We start from the raw sequence: 12,109 nt of genomic DNA on the forward strand, positions 1-12,109 counted from the left end.
TTCGACAATGGCTTATTAACAGTGAAGAAAAAAAGTTGGCACATGGGTCAGGCCTACATTTCGAACAATACGAGAAAATGTTTTGAAATTATGCCACACTGACATGGGTGTCTGAATACACATAAAGCCGTGAACCGGCTATCTAAAACGTTAGGCCACCGACAACCCCAACATCCTCCACATGGTTACTGTCTGTGGGGTTATGATGGACCTGCAGATCTTGAACTGCCCTTTTATCTCAGTTCAGATCATTGTGATGGAATATTAAAAACTCCAGAGGGGTAAAGGCAGTGGGATGTCACATTAAAACAAAGAGTCATGACATACTGTCCTGTAAGTGCCTGAAGGCCAGTGGGAAAACTGGAGAGTTGCAATATAATTAAGGTGGTGTTCATCTGACACTTGCCACTCTTTACAAACATACAGCGCTTTCGATAACAGCTTTAAGAGATGGGAATGACAGTTGAAATCAAGAATCTGAAATTACCAGGGAAGATGTTGTTTCTGATATGGGCTTGCTGTTGTTTTTTCACAGAGACAAACTCAGGGTAAGGACAGGGGTATGGAAGTAGAGCACACCACTCCAATCAGTGCTGCAATTCTTCATCTACTACAGTAAGAAGCAAAGGTTTCTGAACTGTGGTCCCAGTTGTGTTATTTCACAAATTAAATTTTGACACTATCCTAGACAACACAAAGGATTCTTTATAAACGTGCGTTAATATACAGTATATATTGTGTACACTAAAGAGTAAAAGTACATAATTCATTGTAACAAACAGTATAAACATATTGTAAATACAGAGTAAACACGAGTAAAACTAACATAATTTGTGTTTTCAGGAAAACGAACCAGCAAAGAGCGCGCTATAATATTTATATTTTTCGGTTAGGAGATACTTTGAAACTCAGTATTTCAGATTTAGGAGACACGATCAATTGTACTCATGCATACTCATGAGATGCAAGCTACTCCAATTATTAGCAATTTTCCGAGTTTTACTGGGATTATTTTTCTGCTCAGACGGTGAAACAAACAAACAAACAAACAAAAAACAAACAGGCAAACAAACATGAAACCGACGTGTTGCTTGTGCTTAATGATTTACTCCCTTGGTAATAATTTATCAAATGAAAGCTGTTCATCAATTAAAACTCGCGATCAAAGTGGTTATGCAATTGTACTAATAACAAAGATAATGGAGAAGCCGCAGCATTTAAACGTGCGAAATTAAGCTAAGCTAATCAAGAACAAATAATTTCGTATTCAAATACTCTCTTTGTTGTTTATTTTCTTCAGAAAAGGTTTTGTAATTCTTATTGAAACGTTTAAAATGGTAATCAGGTTCTTGCAAATAAGTACTTCCCATAAAAAAAAATTTCGACGTGTTCCTCCAACAAAGATGTACAAGTGGACTCCAATTAAATAATAACACTACAGAAAGCACCTACAGCATATTGAACGTATTTATAGGAGGTTGGGGGGGGACTTTTAAGACCAATCTTGAAGTATTATAGGGTCACACGCTGATGTTTCTGGAATATGGGAAGAGATACTTTGGCTAATATAAATAATCTAATCATAAAAGTAAGGAAATGTTAATGATTGTTTCCCTAAGGTCAATCGCAGGACTACCAGGACCCATATCTATCACTGTATTATGGAACAACACTGTTTACTTTCACTTTGTGTCGAAATGATTACAATCTGATACAAAACTGGCTTTAACGCGGAATATCGGATTGTTATTTTTCTTCGCCTTCACTGAAAATACAATACAGAAATAAAATCGTGACTCTTGAATGACGTATTTTCTAAGAACACAGCCCGTTTCATTAGCTTAGTAAATATCGGGTTGTTATACAGTATTTGCGACAGGTGAGAAAGAACGATTTCCTCTGATAGACATAAGGTTTAATCAGTTGTATCCACACTTAATGCTTTCAACGCAATGTTCTGTATCTACTGTTTTCTGTCTTGTTGAACAACGAAATCTCTATGGTGCAAATCTTAACGGTTAAATGGCATCTTTTCAGCTTATTGTTTTACACTATCTTGTACATTCTAAGGAGTATTCCAGACTCAAAAAATACTCCTAAATGCAGCTATCCCTTCATGAGAACACGTTTAATTTGTAAACTTTTAAATTGTTTATTTAAAACAAACAAATACATAAAAAATACGTCTATTTAAACGTAAAAAAAAGGAGCGTTATGACTTAATTTCCCCAGGAAAACCGTCTTCTCGGGCATAAAAAAAATTAAACACTGATGAACTTTCTTTCCCCCCACCTTCAGTATAGTAGGTTGTGCCCCGGTGGATATACAGTATAAAACTTGTAATTATCCCTGTAGCGCAGGGAGTGAAACAACGCGCACTGACCGAAACTGGAGTGACAGCAGTGATGTGTGAAGAAGCGGCGCTTGAAACCCACCCGAATATTCGTGGCTGTAGTGACTACAAACATAACCCACGGTTCATTAGCACGGGGCAATAGTGAGGAGGCGGGCTCTGATCAGATCTGAACATTTCAACAGATCTGCCGACTAGCGGCTTCATCTTCGCCTTTCACTCTTCAAACAACTGACCGCTTTTCAGTACCTCTCACCGCTTCCCCGACTGCATCCTCTGTCGCGTTTTCCTCGCCATTTTCCTCCCCGGATAGGGAGAGGATTGAAAGTTTATCATCACTGTTGTAGTACCCCTATTTTTTTGTGTGTCTGTGTGGTGTGTGGGGGGAAAAAACAAGAACAAGAACAACAACAACAACAACAACAACAACAAAACAAAAGGCGAGCAAACATTTGAAAAGTTTTGACATTTAATTTTTTTTTTTTTAAGTTTCCCAGTTTCTAGTTTTTATCCTGTCGGACATCGGGTTGATTCTCATGAGTGTGCCTCCGGTGATTCGGCCGCCGAGCCCTCTCCCGGGGTCGCCAGGCATCTCTTTCCAAATTCAGATCGGGCTGAGCCGCGAATCGGTCCTGCTGGACTCCGGCGACTTCACCCTGTCGCACGTCAGGGAAATGGCATGCTCCATCGTCGACCAGAAGGTAAAACAAGACGTCGAGTTCCTTCTCTTCTTCCTCACTGAATGCCTGTTTTGTTTTGGTACTCGATGAGCAGTGGGGGAAAAAAAAAAAAAACACTGTCACACCGAGGAGTAAACTTGTGCCTAAACTTTTGTTTTCTCTTTTTTTCCCCCCCTGCATGTGTGAAAATTAACTGTTGCGCTGCTGGAGTGTGCTCTGGCTTAGGCGCCGTTCCCTTAGCGTGGAGGAGCTCAGTGACAGCTGCCGACACTCTGTTTGAATCATTGCGAAAAGATTGTGCCTGTTCTTCACACTATTTCGCATACTCACCGCAATGACACAATCGAGTTTATGTCGTTTTCTGGTTGCTTTTCTAACTACTTTTAAAATGTCTTTAAATAAAGACGCATGATTGAAGTTTATAGTTCCTATGGAACTGCTAATTCATTGCTTGGGAAGTGTGTGGGGGCAGCCCATTGATTTTCTTCCACGATCAATACATTAATTTTGTGGTAGAATGAATCAAGGCAAAAAGGGTTTTTTGTTGTTTTTTTGCACAACCCTGTACATGTATATACACACCAGCACATATTGCAGTTTTTCAGGCTGATTGATATGCCTGTGCTACAAAGCAGTACATTTTGAACTATTTTATATATCGTAAACAAAGGTCTTGAAGTATGTTAGTAAAATGGAAGCTGGGAGGTAAACAGTATTTGATATTGTCAAGGCAAACTGCCCTGTAAACAGATTCTAACAGCTACAACAGGCTGGATTGATCAACTTCATGGGGCTGAACTGCATGGTTTTCTCACTAGATGAGAAAAAGATACAAAGATGAGAAAAAAAGCATGATTTTCTTCACTGGATAATTAAACCTTTTATGCCAAACATGTAATAGCCAAAAGCACTGTTCATGTTTTTTGTAAATATTTAAATTGGAAGCCATTACTATTGCAGTTTTACACCAGTAGATATGATTCTAGGCTATCAATGCAAAAAACATACAAATGTGCATTGCATTTGCAGTTCCAGTTCCAGATGTGTTTCTGCTGCCAAATGCATTCTAGTAAACCAATATTACTGTCCTGGAACTGAAAAAGAAAATATCATTCTTTATCCAGATACATTTTGGAAGTATATTTTTGTCTTCGCATCCAGGATTGTTCCTGTCTGTCGCAGAGAGACACATGAGTAGTTAGTTACATTACCCCTGGCAACAGGGAGAACAACAGCCTGATCTGTAGAGGAACATAGGAAACTTATTTGTTTTCTGTAAACTTTTCAAATGGAGTTACTCTATTGTTTGTGGAAAATATTTCTTAAATGTTTGTAACTTCATTAAGCCTTCCTATCTGATGCCTCTATATGTTTTCTGCCATTAAAGGCAGGAAAAATACATTTTTAAAGCGACACACAATGTGTTTTTTCTTATTCAGATGCATTAATAAGATATTATCTCTGCATTTTGGGTTTCTAGCACTTTCTAAGTGATAGAAAGTTTCAGAGGTATTAGAGGGTATCCCTACAGCTGAATCCCTTTTTAAATTATTGTAACAAAACTTTGAACATGAGCTGTTTTCTGATTTTTTACAAGGTAAAATAATTATCATCAGCTAGAGAAAAGTAGTTCCGTTCAAAATCAACATGCTGGTTAAGCTCTGGTTCATTAATCTTTTCCAAGTCAAATAAAGTGTACGTAGAGAATAGAGAAGTCTGCTTAGTTCAGAAGTTTCTGAAGCACACTGATTAGTTCTTTTTAAATGAAGCGTAAAAAACATGAAAATACATATGTAAATAACAGTGGGTATCCTTTTATTAGTTAGAAATAAATCACAATATACTATGACAAATAAAATAATTTGCATTCAATTTAGTATTACCAATGAACAAAAGAGCAAAGAAAGGTTACAGATGATGTAGGGGCATTCTGCCTGCCTTGCTTGTTTGCTTCCTAGTAACTTAAAGATCTGAGATTTCTCTTAGTTTCAGCTACATCCTGGAAGTCAGTTCCAGACTCCCTCAGCTGTCTGCATTAAGAAGTATCTCCTGTTTTTGGTTTTAAATCTCCTTAAATTCAATTTTCACTTGTCTGCCTGGGTGCTTGTGTTACTGCTAATCTGAACAGGGTCCCCTGAGTTGACTTGGTCTATGTGTTCCAGGATTTTGAAAACTGGAATCAAGTCCCCATGCAATTTCTTATGCTTTAGAGTGAAAAGACTATCCCTTTTTCTCTGTCTGAAATTCCCTTCAGATCCGGAAAAAAACTGGTTTCTGTAGAGAGCAATATCTTTCTTGTAGTGTTATGACCAAAACTGGACACACTTATCCAATTGAGGCCTAATCAATTCATTGTACAATTTTAATACAACTTCCCTTGATTTAAAATCTAAACCATTTACAATCTAATCAAGCTCCGTGTTGTTCTGTTTTTGTATTATCTGTGAAATGGGCAGATTTACTCACTGTACCAGAGTCTAGATTATGGGTACAGATTAGGAGGAGTATCTGTCCAAGAACTGATCCTTGTGCTGCCTCACTCCAGATAGAAGTACAGTACCTTCTCTTTACAGTACTTTTTGTTTTCAGTTCTTAACTTAACTATTTATGTCCATGTGTAATCATTATTCCCAATTCCTGCAGCCTTATGGTAGATAGGTATTTCACATTGTACTTTATCGCAAGGTTTTTGAAAGTAAACATTATGATGTTATATTCACTGTGCTAGTTTTGTTGAAGAAATCAAATAGCTTATTTAGGCAAGATATGCTTCTTCTAAATTATTGATGATTATTTCTTCAAATTTCTAAATAATCTCCACCTTGTAATTCCAGGCACGGGCTGGCTGTCTTCCTGAACTGTTGTAAACCAGTTGTTCCTTTTAAGTTTTTGCCAATATATTCTCCTGATTTCGTATTCTATAGCTGCTCATTTGACAGGTTAACTATGACACCAACATGGAAATACCAAACATGAATTGAAATTGCTCACAGTTTTTTCCGTACAAAATGTTGAAACAGTTAGAAAATCGTCCTGTTTAATATCAACAACATCAGGAATGCCAGTAGCCTGAATGACCTTCATGCAGGACTGGAAAGTTCTAAGCTTTTGCTCAGTATTTTACAACTAGTTCCATTTACAGAAATATTCTAAATCATTAAGCACCGCAGTACTGTATATAAACTTTCTGTGCACTGTGTTGTAAGCCAAATAATACAGAACTATAAATACAGTACTGACACTTGCATTTTTTACAAGAATATCTAGCTGTTGAAGCAAATCTATTTAAAAAAAAGCATTTATAGCAGTATTAGTATCCTAACATTAACCATTTTAAGGAGATCAACAAAGTCCTGAAGGTGAACGCAGTACTGAACAATGCATACGTGTGTAGTGTGGTATGGTGTATGATAATAAGTAGTAATAATTAAATAATATTAATAATAGGCATCAACTACTAAGGAATGACCAACAGTTTGGAAAGAGATCCTTACTCTGCCAAAACTGGCCAGACAGAAATCTTTGCTTCACAATGGATATGAGAAAAAGAAAGAATTAGTTCACACGTGACTTTTCCCTGTGAACATGGTGGTTGTTTTACCAGATTGTAGAACATGAAGAAACTATGCCCATCTGTACAAAACCTGTCAGTCCATAATTGTTGGAGATTCTTGTTTTTTTTTACATGCACACAATTCCAGAGTGGAGTCAATGGAGTAAAAATGTAAAGTTGCTTGCTGAGTGCAATTTTGAGAAATTGTGCTGTACCGCATTCATTAAGTGTAGAAACACTGTCAGTTATTTTCACCTTAAAAGGCGTTTTTGAATGAATTCTTGTGGACCAGCAATGAGGCTGTCAGTTTCCATTCAGTTGTACTTCTTTCATTCAGTTCTTATTTTTTTCCATACTGTTAGATGTAATCAAAGTTAGGTTGACTGGTTTATAATTTTCTAGCTCAGTTTGGTTCCCTTTTGTTAACAATGGGTATTACATTGGAGTTTTTCTAATCAACAAGTACATTTTCTGCCCTAAGAGCATTTGAAATATCCTAGAGGGTGACTTACGAATAACTTTCCTCATTTCTTTGAGCTCAAGTGGGTAAAAACCATTTGATCCAGGTGATTTTTTTTGTTGGATTTTTCTCTTACTTTCTTTAACTCTGCATCCTCTGAGATGCTTAAAATCATTGGAGCCTGAGTGTGATAGTCTTTTCACCTGCTCCATGATGTTATTTTCCATTATTTTCCCCCACTGTGAATAAAGGCATAATCATTCAAAAAGTCCACCAGGCCCTCTTTTCTTCTGTAACAAACCCATTTGCAAACCTAAGACGCTTTACTTTTGAATAAATAAAGTATATACATAGAAAGAGGGGAATGTGGATGGAGAAATGGACCGAGAGTACAGAACGCAGATGGTGTAGTATGCCTGAGATGATATATTAACATACGTTCTTGATGAAATGCAATCTGTCGTTGTATTTGATGGTGTATGTCTCAGATAGGTTTTCTATATCTTTAAACTGAAACTGTGGTGAGGGTGGTAATCCAGAGCCCATGACATAAGATCAATTACAGAATATTTTGGGAAGCTGAAAGTGTGGAAGCAATGTCATGTGACAGTTTCATCTAACTAAGCATATTGCTGGGGGGGTTGGTACTTTGTTAGATGTTAACTTCTAGTTCCCAGCTACGTTTAGATGCACTGGAAGATGAGTCAGTTTGTCAGGGTGTCTGTTTGTGGGTACTTGCAAACAAATCAGTTTTCCTTGTGTACTGGGCTGGTATGACAGAATTTCAAAATCCAACAGAATGTAACCCCAGGCTTTTCAACAAATGCCCTGAGACAGAGGTAAGGACGCTGTCTGAAAGGGTTGTCTGCTTTTTGCGGGGCTATGGGGTGGTGGCATGCAACTGAAGGATGTAGATAAAACTTAGCTCATCATCATTTGGGTGGAAGCAGGCTGTGTAACGGGCCTACATATTAATGAGAGCTTTGGCATTCTAGACTTAGATGCAAGTGAATAATAATGTGCCTTTACTACTAAAAGACATTGATAAGAGTAGAAAAGATTTACGCAAATTAGTGATGATACCAACTGGGAAATGGTTCATAAATACTATGCTTTTTGGTCTCGCTCCTGCAGATTTATTTTTTGGTAATCTCGGAATCTGGGTTATTAGCTTGATCTATAATATGGATCATGGATATATAATTAATAGATATGAGAGATGGAGTACCGCAAGACCACACTGCCAGCAAAGAGATATTAAGACCTATGAGATTCCTTGGTTACAACACAAAATGCACATCTACAGGCATGAATTTAAAATGAGGAAATAAAAACACTGCAAAGACTTAAAATGGCTCAGTTTTGTAAGCATGACCTAAGCTTTGACACTGGGTCTTAAGTCAATATATTAACTATGCTAAGCCAATATGTGTGTTCCAGATCATATGGCTGAAACATCTGGAGATCCCTGAGGTTGTTCATACTAATTCAGCTTACTTTGGTCACTACTGCTCATGATTTGCAAAGACCTTCACTATAAAGGACATCAGAGGAAATAAGAGCTTCTGGTGATCTATAGCACTTTGGAACCTTAATTAAACATTATGTCAAAATACAGTCTGGTCATTTTTACTACATTTTTGAGCATATGTTTTCCTCACAGATGCGTTAATTTGCTCCTGTGTCTTTAAACATCTGTTCGTGAAATCTAGCTTTTTGCTTTATCATTATAGTACATTCTGATATCTGTAATGTCAAATGACACGCAGTGTCATGCAGTGATACACTGAGAACAAGACTCTGGATTCATGACTGGGGGGTTGTGGATTCGAATCTCTGCTGTTCTTCCTTCAGTGAGGTACTTTATCCCAGTGGCTCCAGTGTAAGGGGGGGGATCAGAACTGCTTGGGGTACCCCTGTGTCTCATCCAGGGGGAGTCACCTGCTCTCTATTCCACAGAATGAACTCTAGCTTGGTGAGTATAGTTGGTACTCTGGCCGGTATGGACTTTATCAAAAATCAATGTAAAACTATCTTCATGAATCTCATTAAATCTTCCAATTTCCAATTTACCTGCAAATATGCAATTCAAATATTTTACAATTTAAAAGCTTCTCGTGGGACACTGTAGCTTTAACCATATTACTTGTCACACAAAAATGTTAAAGAATTAGACTAAAGCTTTCATTTGAAAGATGTTACCTTTTTGTTGTGACACTGACCAGAGTAATTGGATGAGTCAGTGGAAGGCCTCTTGGTGATAACACTTTTCTGCATGCACCCAAAAAGCCTGCGTGCTAGTTAGTGCTACTACAAATGAAATGGTCAACCGTTCAAACTTTTGATGATAACAAAATAGGATAACAAGCTTTTTGAACCTCAGGCTCTTGCTTGTCAGTTATAGAATTGTGAAAATGAGATGATGTCCTCCATTAAAGAAAGTAAAAAGCTGCAACATGATGACTGCAACATCTTGTAGAAAAATAACTCCTTCATGTGTATCGTTCCTAAGGAGTAAAAAGCTGTTAGAATCTAAAATGTGTATGGCCGTGTCTATGGGAGTTTTTATTATTGCATGATTTTTCTAAATGGTCTTAAAATTAAAAGCATGAATATTCCTCTCGTGGTTTTTAGAACAAGAGAGCCAGTGGTTACTGACAGACTTAACAGTTAAGCTTAAGGAATGTTTCACGGTCACATTTATGAGCCCCTTCTCTCCAACAAATTTGGTCTCCCCCCTTGCAAGGAAAGCTTCACACAATTGCAAAACAGCCAGCTGTCAAAACTGGAAAATGCTCATGTGGTCCGTTTTCCTCCCTCTCTAAATGGGCCCTTTGAGCAAGGGCAGTGGATAAAGGAGGAATAATCCACTCGAGTAATGGTTTGCATGATTTATGAGCTAAAAACAAGTGGGTTATGAAAGTCTGCTGTCGTGATTATCCCTGCTGATGTAACTTCCCCATATGGTTCAACTGTTGCACGTACTGTAGCCTGTGCATTAGGATTCCCAACATTGTGAAGACAGAAGGGAACATGCAAGATGTGTCTCAACCAAGTAGACAGCTTGGTCAATAGGATGGCCTAGTAGAAGCAAGATACTCATGGTCAAATTCCAAACAGCACAGGCATACAATTTTGATGCATTAGGCTTAAAATCAGTCATTTTAAGCATCACTTGGAATTTGTTAGGCAGAAGATTCTGAAAAGGGGACCATATTTTTAAATGAGCTTTTCTTGACGGCCTTTAACTGTAGTGGTCACTGTGACTCTTAACTCAGTAATTATTTTGAGTAAAAATAATTGAATGAGTTCTGTCTTAGTCTTTCTTGGTCTCTCTTCTGCCTGTGACACCGTGGGTCACATGATTCTCCTATCAACAGTTTCTCAGCTGGGGATTACCAGCATTGTCGATACCTTGCTCTCCTCATCCTGTACCTTTTTAAGCACATATACCGAGTCTCCTGGTGCAGTCCGTGCTCTGCTCATTGAGCCTCGCTTCACAGGTGTATCCTCAGGTTTTCCTCTTATTAATATTCGTCTGCTCCTATATCTCTATCTCACAATTGGACACACTCACAAACACTTCCTTTTCCCCCTTCCTCTCCCTTCTCCCACTATGTGGACTTCTCCTTCATTATTCATATTTTTATATATTGTATACTCCACCAGCCTCTCCCTCTCCTACTCTGTCTGGAACAGGGGTTCATTCCATCCCACCTTCATTAGATCCTTCAGCTGAATAGTGGCATTGTGTTTCAAGTTTAGGATTTCCTTTCCCTTACAAAATATAATGGTTAAGGCTCCAGCATGTTTAAGAGCTCGGAACAAATAGTTCAAATTAATCTTCTGCCTAGTCAGTCAAGGGTTGGATTGTGTAACTGAGGGCTGGGCTGGAACAAAATCCGGCTGTCGTGTGGTCAGCAGGACCAGGACTGGGAACCCTGGTAGTATCCTACGATACGCCTGGAGAGGACCGTGGTGCTTCACTTCCAGCACTTTCCATTCACTCCAGCTCCTCCAGAGCTCTAAAGCTCTAAAATGTTTTCTGCTCTGTGACTCCAGTCAGTCTTCCATTCCACCATCTTCCTATTGCTGCAGGCAACTAATTCAAAAGCCCCCAGATCTTGCCTACCTCTCTTCCAACCCCTCTTCTCCTGCCCACCTCCCTACAGCTCCTCCCTGCCTTCTCCTCTCCTCCTTTTCCACCCGACTGGCTGCTCCCCCTCTCTGGTCTTTACTATCCCACAGAAATCAGAGCTGCCCGGTGCCTTTCACCACCTGCTCAGGACTCCTCTGCTCAGACAGCTCCTGTGAGATCTTTCTCCTTCAGTCATTCTTACACTTTACCGCACCAAAGGTTTTTAGTCTCAGATTAGTACTATAATGTCTATTACTGACTCTAAACATGGTGTCCATACAGTACCTACAGGGTGTACTGTGGATGCTACTCTGTATCCACACTGTCTGTTCACTGTTTTAATTCTTAGAGTTTAATTTTTTTAGCAAGACGCTTGTCCCGTCGATTTGATTGATCAAACGATTGTCCTGTCTATTAAGCAAATACTAATACTATTAGTGATATTAGGCAAAACTCATTTAGAGATGATTTAGAGATGATTACTTAGAATAGAATGCAATACCATTCTACGCCAGTGCTTTCCAGACCTGGTCCTTTAGCAGCACTGTCTGCTGGTTTTCAGTCCAGCTGAGTTCTGCGTCTACAGTGCTAATCAGTGACTTGCTGATTAAGACTTTTATTTAACTTCCTACTTACTTCAAGGGGACAGCTTCCACTTCAGCACACAGAACTTTATGCAGCCCCTCAACTTGCCAGCCTTAATTTTGCACTACACAGCTCTTCCTAGTTGATCAACTGATCAACTGCAACGGGTGGGGATGCCACTGTATCAGTCACACCAACAATGAGCATTTTCCTTCTGCTGACATCCAGTTGGTTACATTTCAGGGAATACATCTGAACGGGAGCAGTTCTGAAACTCAGACACTGGTACCTTTTAAGAGCTGAAAGCTCTTTACTGATGTCCCAACTAGAAATCTTTCTT

General features: G+C 38.7%; 1 protein-coding gene across 5 annotated transcripts in view; it reads left to right on the forward strand.

Annotated features, from left to right (window-relative positions):
• Positions 1-2,381: 2,381 nt before the first annotated feature.
• prkd1 (protein kinase D1) overlaps positions 2,382-12,109 on the forward strand; it is a 72,258-nt gene continuing 62,530 nt past the window's right edge. For 2 of the 5 annotated variants that reach the window (XM_015350604.2, XM_006632167.3), the window contains exon 1: positions 2,383-3,054. In XM_015350604.2, the coding sequence (XP_015206090.2) occupies positions 2,890-3,054 (165 nt within the window). In that variant the 5' untranslated portion in view covers positions 2,383-2,889. Of the gene's footprint in view, positions 3,055-12,109 lie in introns of all 5 variants that reach the window. The other 3 variants (XM_015350605.2, XM_015350610.2, XM_015350607.2) reach the window with 3 other exon arrangements.

This window comes from Lepisosteus oculatus, chromosome 8 (genome assembly GCF_040954835.1).
Source record: "Lepisosteus oculatus isolate fLepOcu1 chromosome 8, fLepOcu1.hap2, whole genome shotgun sequence".
NCBI classification, from domain to species: domain Eukaryota; kingdom Metazoa; phylum Chordata; class Actinopteri; order Semionotiformes; family Lepisosteidae; genus Lepisosteus; species Lepisosteus oculatus.